Here is a 17,039-nt window from a genome sequence, read left to right as displayed (position 1 = left end):
TTTCCTCTAAAATCTAACTGGGGCAGTAACTACATGCTTCATAATAATAATTACATTACTACTGCTATTATTATTATTAGAACAGCAATAACAACAACAGTAACAGCAGTAGCAATAGTAATAACACTCTCTTTTTTTCCCCAGTCTGATGTCTGATGAAAAGCAAATTTGAAATCCCCTAAATGGAAACCCAAGGCAACTACCTAGATGATGCAATCTGACCAGTGGGTAACCTGAGGGAGTGATGAGTATGGCCTGCTATGTTCTGCTACCCATCACCTGTGCCATTTCCCCTCTTCAATGCATTTTCGTTACCCGTGGGGTAATATTATCACCCTCCTGAGTGGTTGTGACATGTCAAGTACATTTGTGGTATTATTCTTCCTTATTTTTATTTATTTATTCACTTTACTTCCTGCGTGAACCCCCAGTCCCACCCTCACATTCCCCTTCTTCCTAGTACTGCTTTCCCTACTTATCACAGAAGGGAAGATCCCCATGTGTACCAACCCACTCTGGCACATCAAGTCACAGCAGGACTAAGCAAATCCTCTTCCACTGAGGCTGGTCAAGGCAGGCCAGCTAGCAGAAGGGGATTCAAAGGCAGGGAACAGAATCAGAGACAGCCCCTGTTCCAGTTGCTAGGGGATCCACATGAAGACCAAGCTGTGGATCTGCTACAAATGCATAGGCCTAGATCCAGCCTGTGAATGTTCTTTGGTTGATGGTTCAGTATCTGTGAGCCCCTGTGGGTTAAAATAGTGTCCTGTCTCTGGCCCACCACAGGGATAGGGCTGCTCATGGAGGCAGACATGGGAAGTTTAACTGCACACATTCCATGCAGCTGCCTAATGGAAGTTGGGCTATAAGAAGCTGCAGGACTCTGCGCAGGTGGTGGGGAGGTACAGTCTTAGGTACTGGTGGACCTGCTGGAATTAGCTTGGGATCTCTGGGCCACACAGAGGCCAGGGATGGCAGGTTCTAGCTCTTAGACACTGCAGACACCCCTCGATGTCACAGAAGAGCTGAGAATGGAGTAGGGGACCACGGGGTTGCTTCTGGCTCAGGGCAGAAGGGAAAAGGACAGGAGGAGATCTACAGATGGTTCCTAAGGAGAGCAGAATGTCCTAGGCTTGCACAGAGTGTCCTTGGCTTAGTGGAAACTGTGGCTGAGCAGGCAGAGAGGCCTCCTGTGTGAGATTAGGCACCACTCTTTAGAGGAAGACCTGTCCCATTGCTCCAGCAAGGTGGATCCTGATGAGAAGAGACAGTCCGTGGTTTTAAGGCATTTATTGTCATGGTGGAGAGTTGTGATGAGTGAAACCGTACCCCACTTTCTCAATGCAGGCTTGAGGTTAAATACCTTTTGCTAGGAGGATTGTCTTGGAAGGGGAGCTAAGAGGGTAGTAGAGGCAGAGACAAGGAGAGAGAGAGGGAGAGAGTAGAGGCCAGCCATGGTCATGTGGAGAGAGGGGAGAAGGGAATGCAGAGAGAGGGGGAGCAAGGGGGTAAAAGAGATATGCAAGAGTAAGAGAGAGACGAGGGGGCAAGCAGCCCCTTTTATAGAAAGCCAGGCCTACCTAGCTGTTGCTAGGTAACTGTGGGGAGGAGCAAACCGGGCTGTAGCCAGGTTACCATGGGGGTAGAATCCAGACCAAATACCAGAGGCTTGGGGCATTGTCCTACGTGACTGCCACAGAATAATGGAGAGCTGAGGCCTCCTGTCAGGAGCCTGGTGTCAAGAAACATGGCAGGCAAGCGCCTTTCATCCCTTGCAGGAACTGCTGGGACTCTGGGGTTTAAACCCAGCTCAACCAGAAAACAGGCTGCTTTTCCAGGTCCCACAAGCCCCTATGGGTCCAGGTTAGTTGACTCTGCATCTTCTTGTCTTTGATCTCTAAGACTCCCTCAATCCTATCCTCCACTCATCCACAAGACTCCCCTCTCCGGAACTCCTCCTAGTGTTTGACTATGAGTCTCTGCATCTGTTTCCATCAGCTGCTGGATAAAGTCTCTTAGGAGACAGTAATGCTAGGCTCCTGTCTATAAGCCTAGCAGAGTATCATATATCTTGTCAGCATTTGGCTCTCTTGCATGGGATGGTCTCAAGTTGGGCCAGTCATTGGTTGCCCATTCCTTCAATCTCTGCTCTGTCTTTATTCCTGAACAGCTTGTAGGCAGGATAAATTTTGGGTCGAAGGTTTTGTGGATGGGTTGGTGTCCCCCTCCCTCTACTGGAAGTCCCACCAGGATACAGGAAGCGGACACTTCAGTCTCCACATCCCTTTTCTTCCCTATTTTACTAATAAAGAAAATGGAAGTTAGATATCTGGCCTATGAACATTCAATGAACAAGAGCCAGCATTTACATTCAGGGTTATCTCTAAAGGATCCAGCACCCTTTCCCAAACATGGCATGTAGCAAACACACAGCAAGTCACAGCTGGTATTTTAACTATTATTCCAAAATTACTTCTATCATAACTATAAACATATGAATTTACTTTAAAGGCAGAGCTATAAGGCCATGTCTCTTTTCGTGCCCTAGGACATATGTCATTGTAAGGTTTAGAGATATACACACGCTGCTTATGTGGCTTGCTCAATGATTTAACCCCATAATGAAGACAGGTTGTATCTTTACACACTCCATTCTCCATAGATTACTTACAGAAGGAGGGACACCAGGCTAGGCATTTCCCAAAACAGCATACTTCTTAAAATTGTTTAGTGATTCCCCTCATTTTGTTCTTGTATATTCTCTGTATTTTGACTCTTAACAATAGATGTTTAGGACACAGTTTCTGAGTGAAATTGTGATATTCCTGGCTTAAAGCAGTTCTCCTTACTTAATCCTTATCCACACTGCATCAGTATGTGGTGTTGTGATTTCCTGCAAGACACTTTGCTCCTCTTGGTCTGAGGTCCTTTATACGTAAAATATGTTTGTCCTGATTTGTTTGGCATGTTATTGTTTTGATTTGCAGAACTTTTCTTCTCTCGGGGCCTCCGCATTTGCAGCCCTGGGCAAGCCTGTCAAGGATACCCCTGGCTCAGAATTAAATGTACTCTTCTGTGTGGTTAGTTCCTAAAGCTGTGCCATGTTTACACATGGGTCATTTATATCAAGTTATGGTAATATACCTTATTACTTCATTAAACGATATTGCTAATATTGCTAATATTGCTTTTTCCTCATTTACTCTATATTCATTTAGAAGAATTCTATGAAAATTCTAGAAGTCGGCTCACAAAGGGGGGGCCTTCCGTTCTCTGTAGATCCAGTTTAAAGGAAGGATTTGGGGGGAGGGTGCTTTTGTAGTCATAAATTTAACACTTCCAGCTTTGAATTGATTTTATATATAAAATATGAAGTAGTTATGTGGTTGTTTGTATGTATGTAACTCTAAATAATATTAAGATTATAATCCTCTGGCAGCCTGATTCTGCAGAATGGTGAAAGTTGGGCAGTCATTTGTCAAGGTTTAAAGATTTAATTTTAAGAAGTGGCTTTTCAACTGGATGATAGACTTCTCATGTTCTTATTCTCAAGAACAGAATTATTTTACTCAAGGATGCTTACTACTTCCATGATTATGAGAAAGGTCACCTATATGTTCCAAACTTCAGGACCATAGGTCAAATTTGACTTGAAGTTACAATGGGCTGAAAACAATAATTTGTTTTGTTTTTGTGAATGGTGGTTTTCCAGTTCAAGCATTTCTTAGTTGAGCAGGTGATCCACAGGTTCGTATTTAGCAGATTGGCCATACTCATTCGTTTCATCTGTTTGCTCCCAAAGGGTGCATAAAGAGTTTTGCATGTTGTGCTGAACACTTTATATCCATTTTATCCTCAGAGTAGATAAAACCATCGCCTGCTAACAAATGGGCAAAGAAGGCTCGAAGAGAATCAGCCCCAAGTCAAGATAACTGCACAGAGGGCCTGAGATCTATGGTAGATCTTGGCTTTACTAAGATCCCCCACTGTCCAGCGTTTTTTTTTTTTTTTTTAGTTGTTTGTTTGTTTGTTTATTTTAGGCCTTTGGCAAACACAGTAGTATTAATGAAGGAACTCCTATGTTCGGCTAAGAGAACACCCGAGGTGTGACAATGATAATGTCTGTATTCTGTTAGTTGAAACGCGGAGAGAGTCTGTGTCTAAAGTTCAGAGCCGCAGATCCAGGCATAACAAGCTGGAGTGTCCGCAGTCATATAAGCCTGTCAACGCTTGCCCCCATCACAGCTCCTTTCCAGACACCAACTCTAAAGCTGAGTCTTCACTCGGAGCCGGCCCTCCAGCCAGCTGGCCTGGGAGGAGCCTTCCGGTTGTCAGAACTCGCTGCCAGTCTCCTGGCAACAGCAGACGCTGGAAGTCTCGTGGGCCTTGGGGCGCGCTCTCAGCCGGCCCTGCTGGAGGCTGCTAGAGTGGGCCGCAGGCATGGCTTCTAAACAAGCTAAAAGGAAAGAAGTGCATCGGATCAATTCCGCTCATGGATCAGATAAATCTAAAGAGTAAGGGACCTTTATCATGTAGTGCCTTCCCCTCCCCTGACCCCAGGCCTGTCCCACCCAGAGCTGAACCTCCTCCCAGATTTGCCTGGCTTGTGTCTGTCCTCCCTTAAGGGGGAACCTGTCTTAAAGATGCCTTTTCTTTATCTACCTCAATCTAGAGCCACTTCCGTTCCAGAAAAGCTGCTTTCCTGCTCTGTAAATTCCCATTTGTGAACTCACGTAGACAGAATGGTAATAGTCGGTAAAAATACTTAATGGACTAAATTAATAAATAACAGCGATTGACAGATTTTACCAGGCTTGAAAAAAAATTTAAGCCTCTTCCCCAAGTAATAATAATGGATAAAGCTAATCAACATTAAAGGCTCAAACCTATTTAGGAGCTTGGTGGGATGTCCTGAACCCTAAATCCTTAAAGCAATCAGTTTTCATCAGTGTTTGAATGGTATATGGGTGTCAGGATCCTGTGATAGTCTCAGGTCACACTGGCAAGATGCTGGATCTTCCTTTGCCAGGACTGCTGATTTCTTTTGGAAGAGTTGATGTATTTTAGATATCTTTCCTTCTTTATAGTTATAATCTGAATTGAATTCTGCTGATACAAATGTATGTTTGATTTATAAAAACAGAAAAAATGGTACTTCCACAATATAATATTTTACAGGTAAATTTTGTGACCATTGATTACATATTAAGTACCAGATCTTATTTTGACATAGCAATAAAAGAGAGCATGTCAAGTGGATGGCAAATCAAGTCCTTCCTCTGCAGTTTCACCAAAGAAACAGGAGGCTGGCTCACCAGCACAGAACCAAGCGTCACACACTCCCAAAGCACTAGGGATCAAAGCCCAGCTAGATTCTGGTGCCATTGTCTTTCATAATACCGTGGGAGAAATTTAGAGAATCTGACATCATTTACCACTCCTGAAGTTACAGAGCCAACAGAATCAATCAGCTCTCCCATGATCCAGGAAAAGGGAATAAGAGAACAAATTTTCAGATTTTTGAAAGCAGCCATCCAGCTAGAGCCATCATACCTAGTACCTTTGACCCTAAAATGATGCATCAGTCTGCAGACAGGGGCCACGTCCGGCTTTTGCATACTGGGGTCACGGATACCTGATAGGCTCTTAATGTGTGCTTGGTAAGTAAGCTCTTAGTTTGGTTCCTTACCTTGGTTTTCAGTTCTTTGGGACTCGATTAAAGGCCATTTCTCCCTCCATTCCCAACTTGATTTTCTATTGGCATCTTTTATTGTTGCATTCCATGTTGCAACTGACCCATCTATGGTAAAATCCCCTAGTAGGTATGACTGAGTGGTCAGTCTTATACCCCATTAATATTTGTATTGTAGGCACTCCTACTCTCTCAACCCATATGAAATCTTTCTAGGGCTCACCCTAGCCCCATTTATGAAGTTGAACAAATGTGTGGGTTTCAAATGTTGCATTTTTCTTTTTGCGGGTCGTGAAAATATGATTGATTTCGCCCCAACACTCCCTGCGTTGTTTTTCTTTCTTATTCATTGGATTTTTTGTTAACTCCAAAAATAAGTGTGGGGACATTGGTATAGTAAAATATTTAAAATCTTAATGTAATTGACTTTTTGGTTACCATTTAACATAATGAATATTAGCATAATTTCAGTGCCTTAGCCAATTCTAAGCAGTCTAGGAGAATAAAATGCCCGGAACTGCAGTTACCAGCACTTGTTTCTCACAGCAGAGAGTGATGGAACAGCAAAGGGGATGTTCCCTCTGGCCTCTGCATGTAAACTGTGGTCACGTGTACAGCACTCCCCACCCAAGCCATTAGAATTGTTATTGTACACTTTGAGATGCTGAAATACTTGGCACTTGAAGGGTGATTCAGAGTGGGGTACATTTTAATATTAGTAGCAACAAAATTTTCTACCTCCAATAACATATTCAGATCATAATTTTGAGCACTATAAGAAATTTATTCAAGTAACAAGAAATGTGCCACCTTCTAGATTTGTAATGATGATAACATGTAGTTATCAAACCTTTCTCAAATTGAGGGACACATGACTCATCTCCATGCTAATCTTATCTTTATGACCACAGCATATATCTTTACTGTATAGAACTTTCAGAAAAGGCCAAGGTATCTGACCATATGAAATGTGAAAAGCAGGATTATTTAAAATTTTAAATTTCAATGATATTATGAAAGCAATATAAAATAGAATAGTTTCCTTTCTGGGCATTAAATTGAGTTCTTGGTTGTCTGAAAAAGAGAGAGAGAAACCCAGAGAAAGCTGATTTCATGCAGCAGTAGTTGGTAAGTGCTACATTTCCTCTGCTTAGAGATATCAGGAAAGCCCCGCCCAATACTGAGAGTAAGATGAATGTCAGAATTCAATGTATTTCCTTCCTCACCATGCACACAAGGCAGAAGCCAGAGATGCAGAGATGGAGGGTCAGAGGAAGGACTACAGGGGCTTTGGGATTTCCTAGTTGACCTTTGTAGAGCTCAACAACAAGGAACACCTAACAAATTTAAAAAGCTAGCTTCACTGATAGAAACCTGCTCGGCACAGTCAGCTATTGGATGGATCACAGAGCTCCCAATGGAGGAGCTAGAGAAAATAACCAAGGAGCTAAAGGGATCTGCAACCCTATAGGTGCAACAACATTATGAACTAACCAGTACCCCGGAGCTCTTGACTCTAGCTGCATATGTATCAAAAGATGGCCTAGTCGGCCATCACTGGGAAGAGAGGCCCATTGGACTTGCAAACTTTATATGCCCCAGTACAGGGGAACGCCAGGGCCAAAAAGTGGGAGTGGGTGGGGGGGGGAGGGTATGGGGGACTTTTGGGATAGCATTGGAAATGTAAATGAGGAAAATACCTAATTTTTAAAAAAAAGGAAAAAAAAAAAAAGAAAGAAACCTGCTCGGAGGAAGTCCTAATTCTTCATGATATTTGGAACTACTAAATGAGCATGTCTCACAGCCACGTCATTGGAAAGCCACAAAAGATAAGGAATTTCGGGACATGCGAATTTCCATCAAAGGAGTTATGATGTAGGTTGGATAGGGAAACAATTCATAAAGGAAGCCACTAGAAAATCTATGGTAATGCTTTAATTCCCCTGGGGACTTGTTGGACAGCAAAGAAGTCATGTGTCAGCATAAGGTTAGATTAGCAAAGTCATGAGACTCCTAGATTGAGGCTGTGTGTGTTAAGAGCGGAAGTTACTTTTCACTGGCGTCTTTCATAATTTCCCTCAACAGTCACTCCTTAGACAGCTAGTGTTGGGGCTGGGAATGTTTGGGGCACAAGAGATCATCTAGACTGCTTGTGCAGAGAGGTCTGTGGGTCTTGATGCAGGTACTAGCTCATGAAGCAGCTGTTTGAATGTAGCAGAATGGGATGGATAGGCTAAAAGAGTTCAAACTGTAAATGAGTGTGGGAAACACAGACTTTAGATATCTGACAGATCCACAGAACTTCATGCTGCACTTCAAACAGAGGTAGAATGAAAAGGGCAGACATTTGAGCTTGTGGAATGCCTCTTTCTGCCAACTCCTGCTGAGTATGAAGAACACAGTGTGGCAGAGCAGATCTGAAAGTAACTGGGAAAATCGACATGAGCTGTTCAGATAGGGTGTTGCCTGGAAAGGGAAGAGTTAACAAGTGGTTGGTCTAGTATAATGCACTGTTTATTCTGTATTTTCAAGGCCTGGCACAGTGTGTAGTAATAAATGCATGTGTAATTTAACTGAGTTGAAGTAGAAACAAGCCTGGTGACTGGGTCATAAAACCCTCTGAATCAATATGAGAGGCAGAGGGCAGCCTCATCTCAGGACACAAGAATCCCTGCCCCTGGGTAACACTTAGCAGAGACCACGGCATTATGTAAGTGTCCGTTGCATATTTTAAAATACAAAGCAAATAGCTCTGCCCAGTGAAGCTAGGCCTGCCTTTCGACTGTAATGGGCTCTGTATTTAGTTCTCCTCCTTTGGTCTTCACTCTGAAGACTTATGTATTAATTCACTCACGTTGATGTGGTTTAAGAGTTATATGCAGCAGGGGCTTGATTTGTTGTTGAAGTCAATCTTTTATCTATCTATCTATCTATCTATCTATCTATCTATCTATCTATCTATTTTAAGTTTAGTGTGCTATGTGTATGTGTGTGCACAGATGTCCTTGTGGCACTATGTACATGCGAAGGTTGGAGGACAACTTTGGGTGTCTGTGTTCAACCTCACCTTTTTTGTGAGAGTCTTTTGTTTAACACTACACTGGGGAGCAGCTGGCTCATGAGATGCCAAGGGCTCCCTTGCATCTATATCTTATTGTACCCTCTCTGGAATTACAGGAGGGCACTCCCTCTGGCTTTATATGGGTAGGAGGGATTCAAACTCAGGTCCTGTTCCTTACACAGCAAGCACTGTACCCATTGAGCCATCTCCCCAGCTCAGAGTTAACCAAATTTTGACATGTTTCATTTTAAGCAGGAAATAGATTTTTAAAAAGTGACTAGATAAAAAGATTTAAAAGTAGATGCTCATAGATGCTTCTCCTCCTAAAGCATGATCAAGTTTATGCTCTCATACTGTGGATTCCTTCATAAGGCTTCCAGCGGAGCAAATCATGGCTTCATCAAGAGCATAACTGTAAAAACATCCCACTAACTTTCAGATTATTTGACATTTGTAGGCCTGAAATATTTAAATGAAGGAATTAATTGAAATGGTCTGTATCCTTAGTCTGCCATGTAATATAAGGTAAAATGATTTAAGACCATAGCCAAGCAGATTAAAATAAACCTTTGGATACCTTGGAAGGATATCTTATTTTGCTTATTCTCACTCCCTCTACCCCAACTGCCCCAGCAAATCCACATGATGAAGAAGCACCCAAGCAGGTGCTTTGAAAATTTTGTTGAGAATATTTCATCTTAGTCTCCTGGGGCTGTCGGTATCCCTTCTCAGGGTACGTTCAAGCTAATTTCAGAATCTGAGGCCATAGCCATCCTAATTTGTATGGTTAAATTAATACATGGTGCATTTTAAACTAAATGAATATTGGACGTTATTTTAATGATATCATAATGAATACTGCAGTCCAAAAATTTAGCAATTATTTTTATCCTGTTCATTTGAGCGAATAAATATCTGAGCCTCACACATTACTCTGTTCATTTCCTAAGATCAGTGTGTTTTTCTGCTTCCATTTCCTCAGCCTTTTGTCTGCATCCTAGGGCACCAGCTCTTACTGATAGCCTCTTTGTAGATCAAGAGGCAAGGGTCAACCCAGGACTGTCTGTTGAACATGGGTGTAAGTGGAATTATGGCAAAGGACCACTGTATTGGGTTGTGGGATGTGTGCAGGGGAACGATATCCTGGGGCTAGTGGGGAGCATGTGTCTCAGCCAGTTAGGAACAGCAGAAGCTCAAGGTCGTCACTATCTCGTGGGTGCAGAGGCAAAAGAAGAGAAAATAGAAAGAACTATGAAATGGTTTAGGCAAGTCTCTGGCCCAGTTATGAACTAGAAAGGTAGTTCATAAACTTAGCTAGGTGATGTTAAGATAAAGACAAAGTAAAAAGCTTAAACTGGCAACAGAGCCTTTTCTGCAAACTATTGCAATGAAAACTGTAGACAGACTGAGTAGCAGTTTGTGTGGACATAGGGCTGGGGAAAATATGGGCCTCGTTTGTAACTTATACAAAGAACAAGTTTATGGGGGAAATAGTTGAAGTTGTTATTCATGGACTTAGTTTGAGCCTGTGCGTGTAAGTGCCTTTCAGTACTGTGGGCTTGTTTCAGTCCTGAATTTGGGGCAAAGAACACTATCTAGGGATTTTATATCCTGTTATGATTGTTCTTAATAAATATGAGCATTGCTGTGGAAGTGACAGATGGTAATGATTGAAGTAGCCAATGCACTTGATGTGTGGCCAGAGCAGCAGCAGCCTGCCTTTCAAATCCCTTTTCATCTCTAAGGGTTTGGAGATGGAGGGCACATGGAAGCTTATTGATTGAAACTAAGGTTCTTGGAAAGAAGCCCTACCTACATTAGACACTGTCAATGTTGATTGACAAGTCAGAACTTTAGTGACTGTGGAGAGGGTGGAATTTTGCAGAGAGTGAGCCAAGTTGTCTGGGGCTATCTTAACCTTCTTAATATCTATTCATTGTTCATATCTGTCTCATCTAACATCCTTGTGACTACCATGTGAGACATTTTAACCACTAGCTTCTACCAACTCAAAATCTAAGAATGCTGTCTGAAAGCATTTGAGGCATTAGAGCCAAGATTTCCCCACTTTACTGTAATTTGTTGCCCTGATGTACTCACAGACATATTTGTCATCTAAACTTGTGTTATTAGGCTATGATCATTCACATTTGGCTCCAGAATAAACATCTCTTAGCCATAGTGAGGTAAGAGCTGTTTTTGGTTTAGTTTGAGTTTTGTTGTTGTTGTTTGTTTGTTTTTGTTTTGAAATTGTCATTGAAGATCTCCTTCTGGATTCTCTGTGGTTTCATAGACCTTGTGATCTTCATCAAAAGAATTCAGATAAGGGATTGGAGAAATGGCTTGGAAGTTAAGAGCATTGCCTTCTCAGAGGACTAGGGTTCAATTCCCATCACCCACATGGCAGCTTACAACCATTTATAACTCCAGTCCCAAGGCACCATACTGCTTTAAGTGGCCTCCATAGATCCATGTGTTTGAATGCTTATCCCATAAAGAGTGGCACTATGAGGAGGTGGGGCCTTGTTGGAGGAAGTGTGTCACTGTGGGCTTGACCTTTGAGGTTTCCTATGCTCAAGCTATACCCAATGTGGCAGTCAGACTCCTGCTTCTGCCTGAGGATTAAGAAGTAGAACTCTAGGCTTCTCAGCACCATGTCTGCCTGCACACTACCATGTTTCCCAACATGATGATAATGGACAATACCTCTCAAACTGTAAGTCTGATCCAAGTTAAATGTTTCCCTTTATAAGAATTGAGTCTGTTTTCTTCAAGTATGAGGAAGACAGTTACAACTGCCTCCAGAGTCTCATAGAGCAGTGCTCTGCACCCCTACCCCATCCATCTTCATGGAACTTGCAAACAAGATCTACAAGCGGAGAAAGTGACCTCGGAATTGCAGAGGCTGGGAGGGAGGGATCTCAATAAATTATTGTTCAACAACAACAACAACAACAAAGAATTGATGTTGGCATGTTGTCTCTCCACAGCAATAAAACACTAAGACAGAAGGTGGTACCAGGAGTGGGATATTGCTGTGCTAGGCCTGACTGCTATTATTTGTAGGAATATGGACTTTAGGACTTTGTGTTAGAAAAGTAGTTGGATGCTTTAAGTAGGGTTTAATGGGTCATCATAGTAGGAATATGGAAGGCAGTGGTGCTGAGGGTGATTTGAACTGTAGAGCCTAGCTTAAGAGGTTTCAAAGGAGATTTTCAGTATGTGGCCTAGAAACTGTACTTATGATATTTTGTTGAAGAATGTGGCTGTTTTTTTCCCTTGTCTATAATTTTTTTCTGAGGCTAAAGTTTTGGATTACTTTCAATAGCAAAGAAGATTTTGAAACAACCTAGTGTGGACTATGTCAGGTAGTTATTAATGGCCATGCTTATAAAGATCTATAATGAAAAGGAGCAAACTGAGCAAGGAAAGTCACAAAACAAAAGGAGGTACCAGGAATAATGGAGCTAAATCTTCTGTTCAAGGAAATACACAGACTAAAGAAAAACTGGATGCTAAGAGGAATAAAGGGAGTAGTGAACTCAGGGCAAGACCCTACCCAGCTAAGCTTTCAACAGTCAACAAAATACAGAAAAGTTTGGCTCCAGTCACATACAGGTATAGTGGTACATACCTTTAATCCGAGCATTCAGGAGACAGAGGCATACAGATCTCTGGGTTCAGCCTCATCTACAAAGCAAGTTTCAGGACAGGCAAGCTTAGGCAGTGAAGGAAACCATTCAAAAAAACAGAAAGCTGGTAAAGATGTAATTGAACAAGGGGCCATGGTCCAGCCTTAGCCAGCAGCAGAACTTGGCAGCTTTGGCCAGAGGTTTCTGGCTTTGGAGTCAAGGATGAAGGAATGGGGTATGGATTCTTCCTGTTTGACTAAGGAATGGTTTGAGTTCGACCTTCACTTTCCTCCCGTTTAACCATCTAAAACAATAGCCAACAATAAAGTGTAACTCCATTAATATCTCTGCACATGCATTCTCCTGCAGTTATACTTGTACAAGTAGACAAATTAACTGGATGTGTCCTATTTCAAAGGAAATCTCTCCAATGTGGGGGTCATCTGTCCCCTCTCCAATCTGTGCACTACCTCCTTTACCCATTTAATGGATGCTATTGTCATCTTCCTGTCAGTCATTGTGGACTCCCACTGTCCTTTCTCCAGAGTGTCCAGTAGCTTTCCTCCCCCTTCTTTGGTTCCGCTCTTCAGCTTTATTTCCTTCTCTTCCCATCACATTGTAGTTGAGTTCCTTGTCAGCCCCAAGTAAAATCACTAAGAAAATAACCTAATCCTTTTGCTGTTAATCATGGAGTTTTTTATCCAGTTTCTGTCATATGTAGTACTGTGAGTAAACTATTATCCATGCTGTATGTCAGGTAGGATGTCTCTGATTTAAAAATTAGGTAGAACGATGGAAAGAAGAGAGGGAAGGTAAGAAAGGAAAAGCGATAAAGGAGGGTAGAGAGGAGAGGAAGAAGGTGAAGGTGGAGAGAGGGATAGAGTAGGGAGGAAATAAGAGATGTCACTGCAGGTGACATATGCTTCCTTTGAGTCTCTGCATCAACCCAAACCCAACACATCAGTTCATGTTTATGCCAGTCTTAACAATAGTCATATGAAATATTTTAAATTGTGGACTGACATTATCATATGTAAAAACAATTATGACCTTGTCTCAATTACGAATCGGGCAAGGTATTTAATTTACTTGCTCTGGACCCACCACAGAGCAGTCAGTGTTCAGCAGTACATAGATATAAGTGAAACATGGTTTAGGTGAGAGTTTTCCTTAACTGGACTGAAATGATAGACTTTCCTAAAATGGTTTCTTCTCAGATACACCTGTTATTTTGCCTCACATTAATGATTCTGCATACTCAGTTTCTTTCTTCCTATAGTACACTTTGCAATTCATTCTCCACTAACACAGATCCATCCTTTGTGTTTCCTCTGTTTCATGTCTCATGTCTCAGAGAATCTTTAATCTCTTCTCACGTACATCCATACTCGTAGGTACTCTCTGCCAAGGTCTATGGCTACTTTGCTTCTACAGAGAAACACAAGAATAATTCTATCCCTCAGAATTCCTTTTGTTATCTGCTCTAATTTTTTACATAATTTAATTATATCTTTTGAAACACACAAAGCTATTACTATTACTATTGTGTGTTTGTAGGACATATTTTAAAAATCTTTGCTAACATGTTATATAATTTACTTACTTTTGTCATTTGAGGCCTGCCCTTATGTTTACTTCTCATTTTTCTGAAGTAATTCCTTCAGGGTTCTTGTCTGCTTTATAAAAAAAAAATTGTCATAATAGAGTCAATGTTACCATGTTTGTATCTCATTTAAGATGAACATTTTTATCTTTTGTATATGAGTTTGGTTGGATATTGACTTTAGACCTGGCAAATAGATTTACCTCCATTCTGAAGTTCCCACTTTATTCCTCTCTGGTACCGACTGTTACTATGAATTTGAGATAGTTCTTCATTTTAGGTAATTTTGGCTTTCTGTTATGTAAATAGAAATATACTATGTTTTCATTTCATACACTAGTATGTAGGCTCAGATTACCACCTGCCTACCTCCTATCCATCTTTTAAAAAATGGCTAAGCTTCGATCTGAAAACACATCTTTTGTAAATTTTACATATTTCTTAAGTCATCTGTAACATGCTAATGACCTTATCCCCATTTCCACATTCTAACAATTTTATCATTCTGGAAGCCCTAGTCTGTCTGTGTAACATTTTAAAGTCTATTCACATCTCTACTCCACACTTTCTGTTTCTTTCTTCCTAAGTAAATACCAGCTTTTAAACATCTTCTTTCTGACACCCCCTCCACACACACATAGCAATATATTATCTATTCTTTATGTTATTTTATAATAATTAACTTCTTAAATTTTTTCTACTGAATTTTTAAAAAAGGTCTTTGTTCACATCTGAATTTCTGTTTAATGCCTTTCCAGTCTCACTCCTGACTAGAAATGTCCCTTTCACCCTTTTTGAGAAATCTAATTGCACTAATTTTAAAGGCTTTTAGAATTATTACTTTTCTCTTCTTTTGGGCTTAACCCTCTCTTTTTGAGACACTGACTGCTCCTGAATATATGCCTTTTGCTCTGTAGTTTCTGTTCATCTCTTGTAGCTATTCTGGGGTCTGACACTTAACTCCTGCCATCCTGTTGCTATTATTTTTTGGGTTGATGAGGTCCCTAAGCCACTGCTGAAACCAGTTGATCTACACTCCTGAGAAGACACCTAATTAGTTGACAAATGGCTGCTTTTGGGAGTTACCTAAAGACGGTTCCTCTTCTCTTGGGCCCTAGTCTCTCTCCAGAAACTCAAAACTTAGCTACAAGCAAGCTACAACATAGCCAGTGGACCAGCAGAGGCCCCTAGCACTTGGTTCCAACATAAAAACATTTACTATGTTTTAAAGTTTTGGCCACAACTCCCCCCTCCTCTCAAATCTTACTGCTAGAATCTTGAGTTTTCTGCCATATGGGAAATACCTTCCCTGGTGTTATATTCAGAGTGGAAGTCAGTCTCTGTTCAAGGCGCCCAGCCTGCTATACCATAAGCTACAGAGAGTGCAGTACCAGCCTTAGTTCAAGGCTAAGGGCTTATGAGTGGCTCTGACATTTGTTCCTTATTGACACCTCCTCCTCATGACATTTCTGGGATAGCTAGACTTTCAGTTCTTCAAGCTGCACTTTTTACCATTTGAATCTGCTTTCCAGTGAGTATTTATGCATGGAACTGTTTGGTCCTACAACTTACTACAGATGCTTTCTGTAATCAGTGTACTTATTGTCATCAACCACTGAGCACCGCTTCCTCGTGCTTGCTCTCCTCTCCAGCAGCATCTTTCCTGGCTTAGCTTTTCTTCTATGGGAGCCAGCTTTTCACTCAGCTATCTGAAATGTTACCTCCCTCCAAACACTGTTGGGATTTTGTTGTTATTATTGTTACTTGCATTGTTTATTTGGTTGGGGTTTTTTATATTCCATTTTAACCATTTGAAATATCCAGATTTTATGTTACAAATCTACTCCCTTAACTTGTAATAAGTTTTTTTTTAAATGTTTCCATCAAATGTGTTCCATTCAAATTCTATATTTGAAAACTTGATACAGCCTGTGCTTTTAATGATATGCTGTCATCTACTAGTATTTGGGTGCATTGCTAGATAAATTAACTATGTACAACTCTTAGGTTTTGCTATTGCTGGTTTGAATTTTCCAAAACTTGGCAGCATGTATTTTCTATTATTCCAAATTCCCAAATCTTCCTTTATCGTACAGCGGTTAAGAGTATGTGGTCCTCTTGCAGGGGACCAGGATTCTAGTCTTAGTACTTACATGGGAGCTCATAACCAAATATATATAATTCCAGTTCCAGGAGATCCAATACCCCCTTCTGATTTCCACAGTCATCAGGCATGTGGTACATATACATTCATTCTGGCAAAACAGTTATGCACATAAAAAATTTAAAAATATAAATCACAATTAAAAATTACCTTGTTCTTAGAATCACTGATACCAGGCACAAGCCACTTTCTGTACTGAAAAGGATCTCAGTTATGCTAGAGCTTTTGCAAGCCAACTTGCAAGTCACACACACCGTGCTGATGTCTACTCGACCTTGGGCTCCACTTGACCATTGTTCCCAAGGACTGGATTGACTGTCTTAAGTGGAATCTTTTAAAGTAATAGTCAGTGTCATTGAAACACATTTGATGTGTTCTGAGGAAAGGCAGCTAATTAGTTACAAAGTTCAAGAGTGTGGAGAGGAAGCCTTGACTTATGTGTGACAGACTGCAGGTGGAGGCAGACAGACTACAGGTGGAGGCAGACAGACTGCAGGTGGAGGCAGATATTACAAGAGCCCTTGTTTCTTTAAAAACGAAATCTTCCTTTTCATGATGTACTAACCAGAACCCCGGAGCTCTTGTCTCTAGCTGCATATGTATCGAAAGATGGCCTAGTCGGCCATCACTGGAAAGAGAGGCCCATTGGACTTGCAAACTTTATATGCCCCAATATAGGGGAATGCCAGGGCCAAAAGAATGGGAATGGGTGGGTAGGGAAGTGGGGGGCGCTATGGGGGACTTTTGGGATAGCATTGGAAATGTAATTGAGGAAAATATGCAATAAAAATATTAAAAATTAAAAAAAAATAGTTGTTAAGACTGTTAACCCTCTAGAGCTGTGTGTAGTGGTACACACCTTAATACCAGCACCAGACAGGCAGAGG

General features: G+C 41.3%; 1 protein-coding gene across 6 annotated transcripts in view; it reads left to right on the top strand.

Moving 5' to 3' along the window:
• Window positions 1–1,721: 1,721 nt before the first annotated feature.
• Window positions 1,722–17,039, top strand: part of Adgb (androglobin) — a 141,392-nt gene continuing 126,074 nt past the window's right edge. For 3 of the 6 annotated variants that reach the window (XM_021175285.2, XM_021175286.2, XM_021175284.2), the window contains exon 1: window positions 1,722–1,863. In XM_021175285.2, coding sequence (XP_021030944.1) covers window positions 1,748–1,863 — 116 coding nt within the window. In that variant the 5' untranslated portion in view covers window positions 1,722–1,747. Of the gene's footprint in view, window positions 1,864–4,440; window positions 4,515–17,039 lie in introns of those variants that run through there. The other 3 variants (XM_085842628.1, XM_085842629.1, XM_029482309.2) reach the window with 1 other exon arrangement.

This window comes from Mus caroli, unplaced genomic scaffold (assembly GCF_978045245.1).
Source record: "Mus caroli unplaced genomic scaffold, Mus_caroli_1 scaffold_9, whole genome shotgun sequence".
Lineage (NCBI taxonomy): Eukaryota > Metazoa > Chordata > Mammalia > Rodentia > Muridae > Mus > Mus caroli.
The sequence above is the reverse complement of the archived record's forward strand: the minus strand, read 5'-3'. Positions and strand labels throughout refer to the sequence as shown.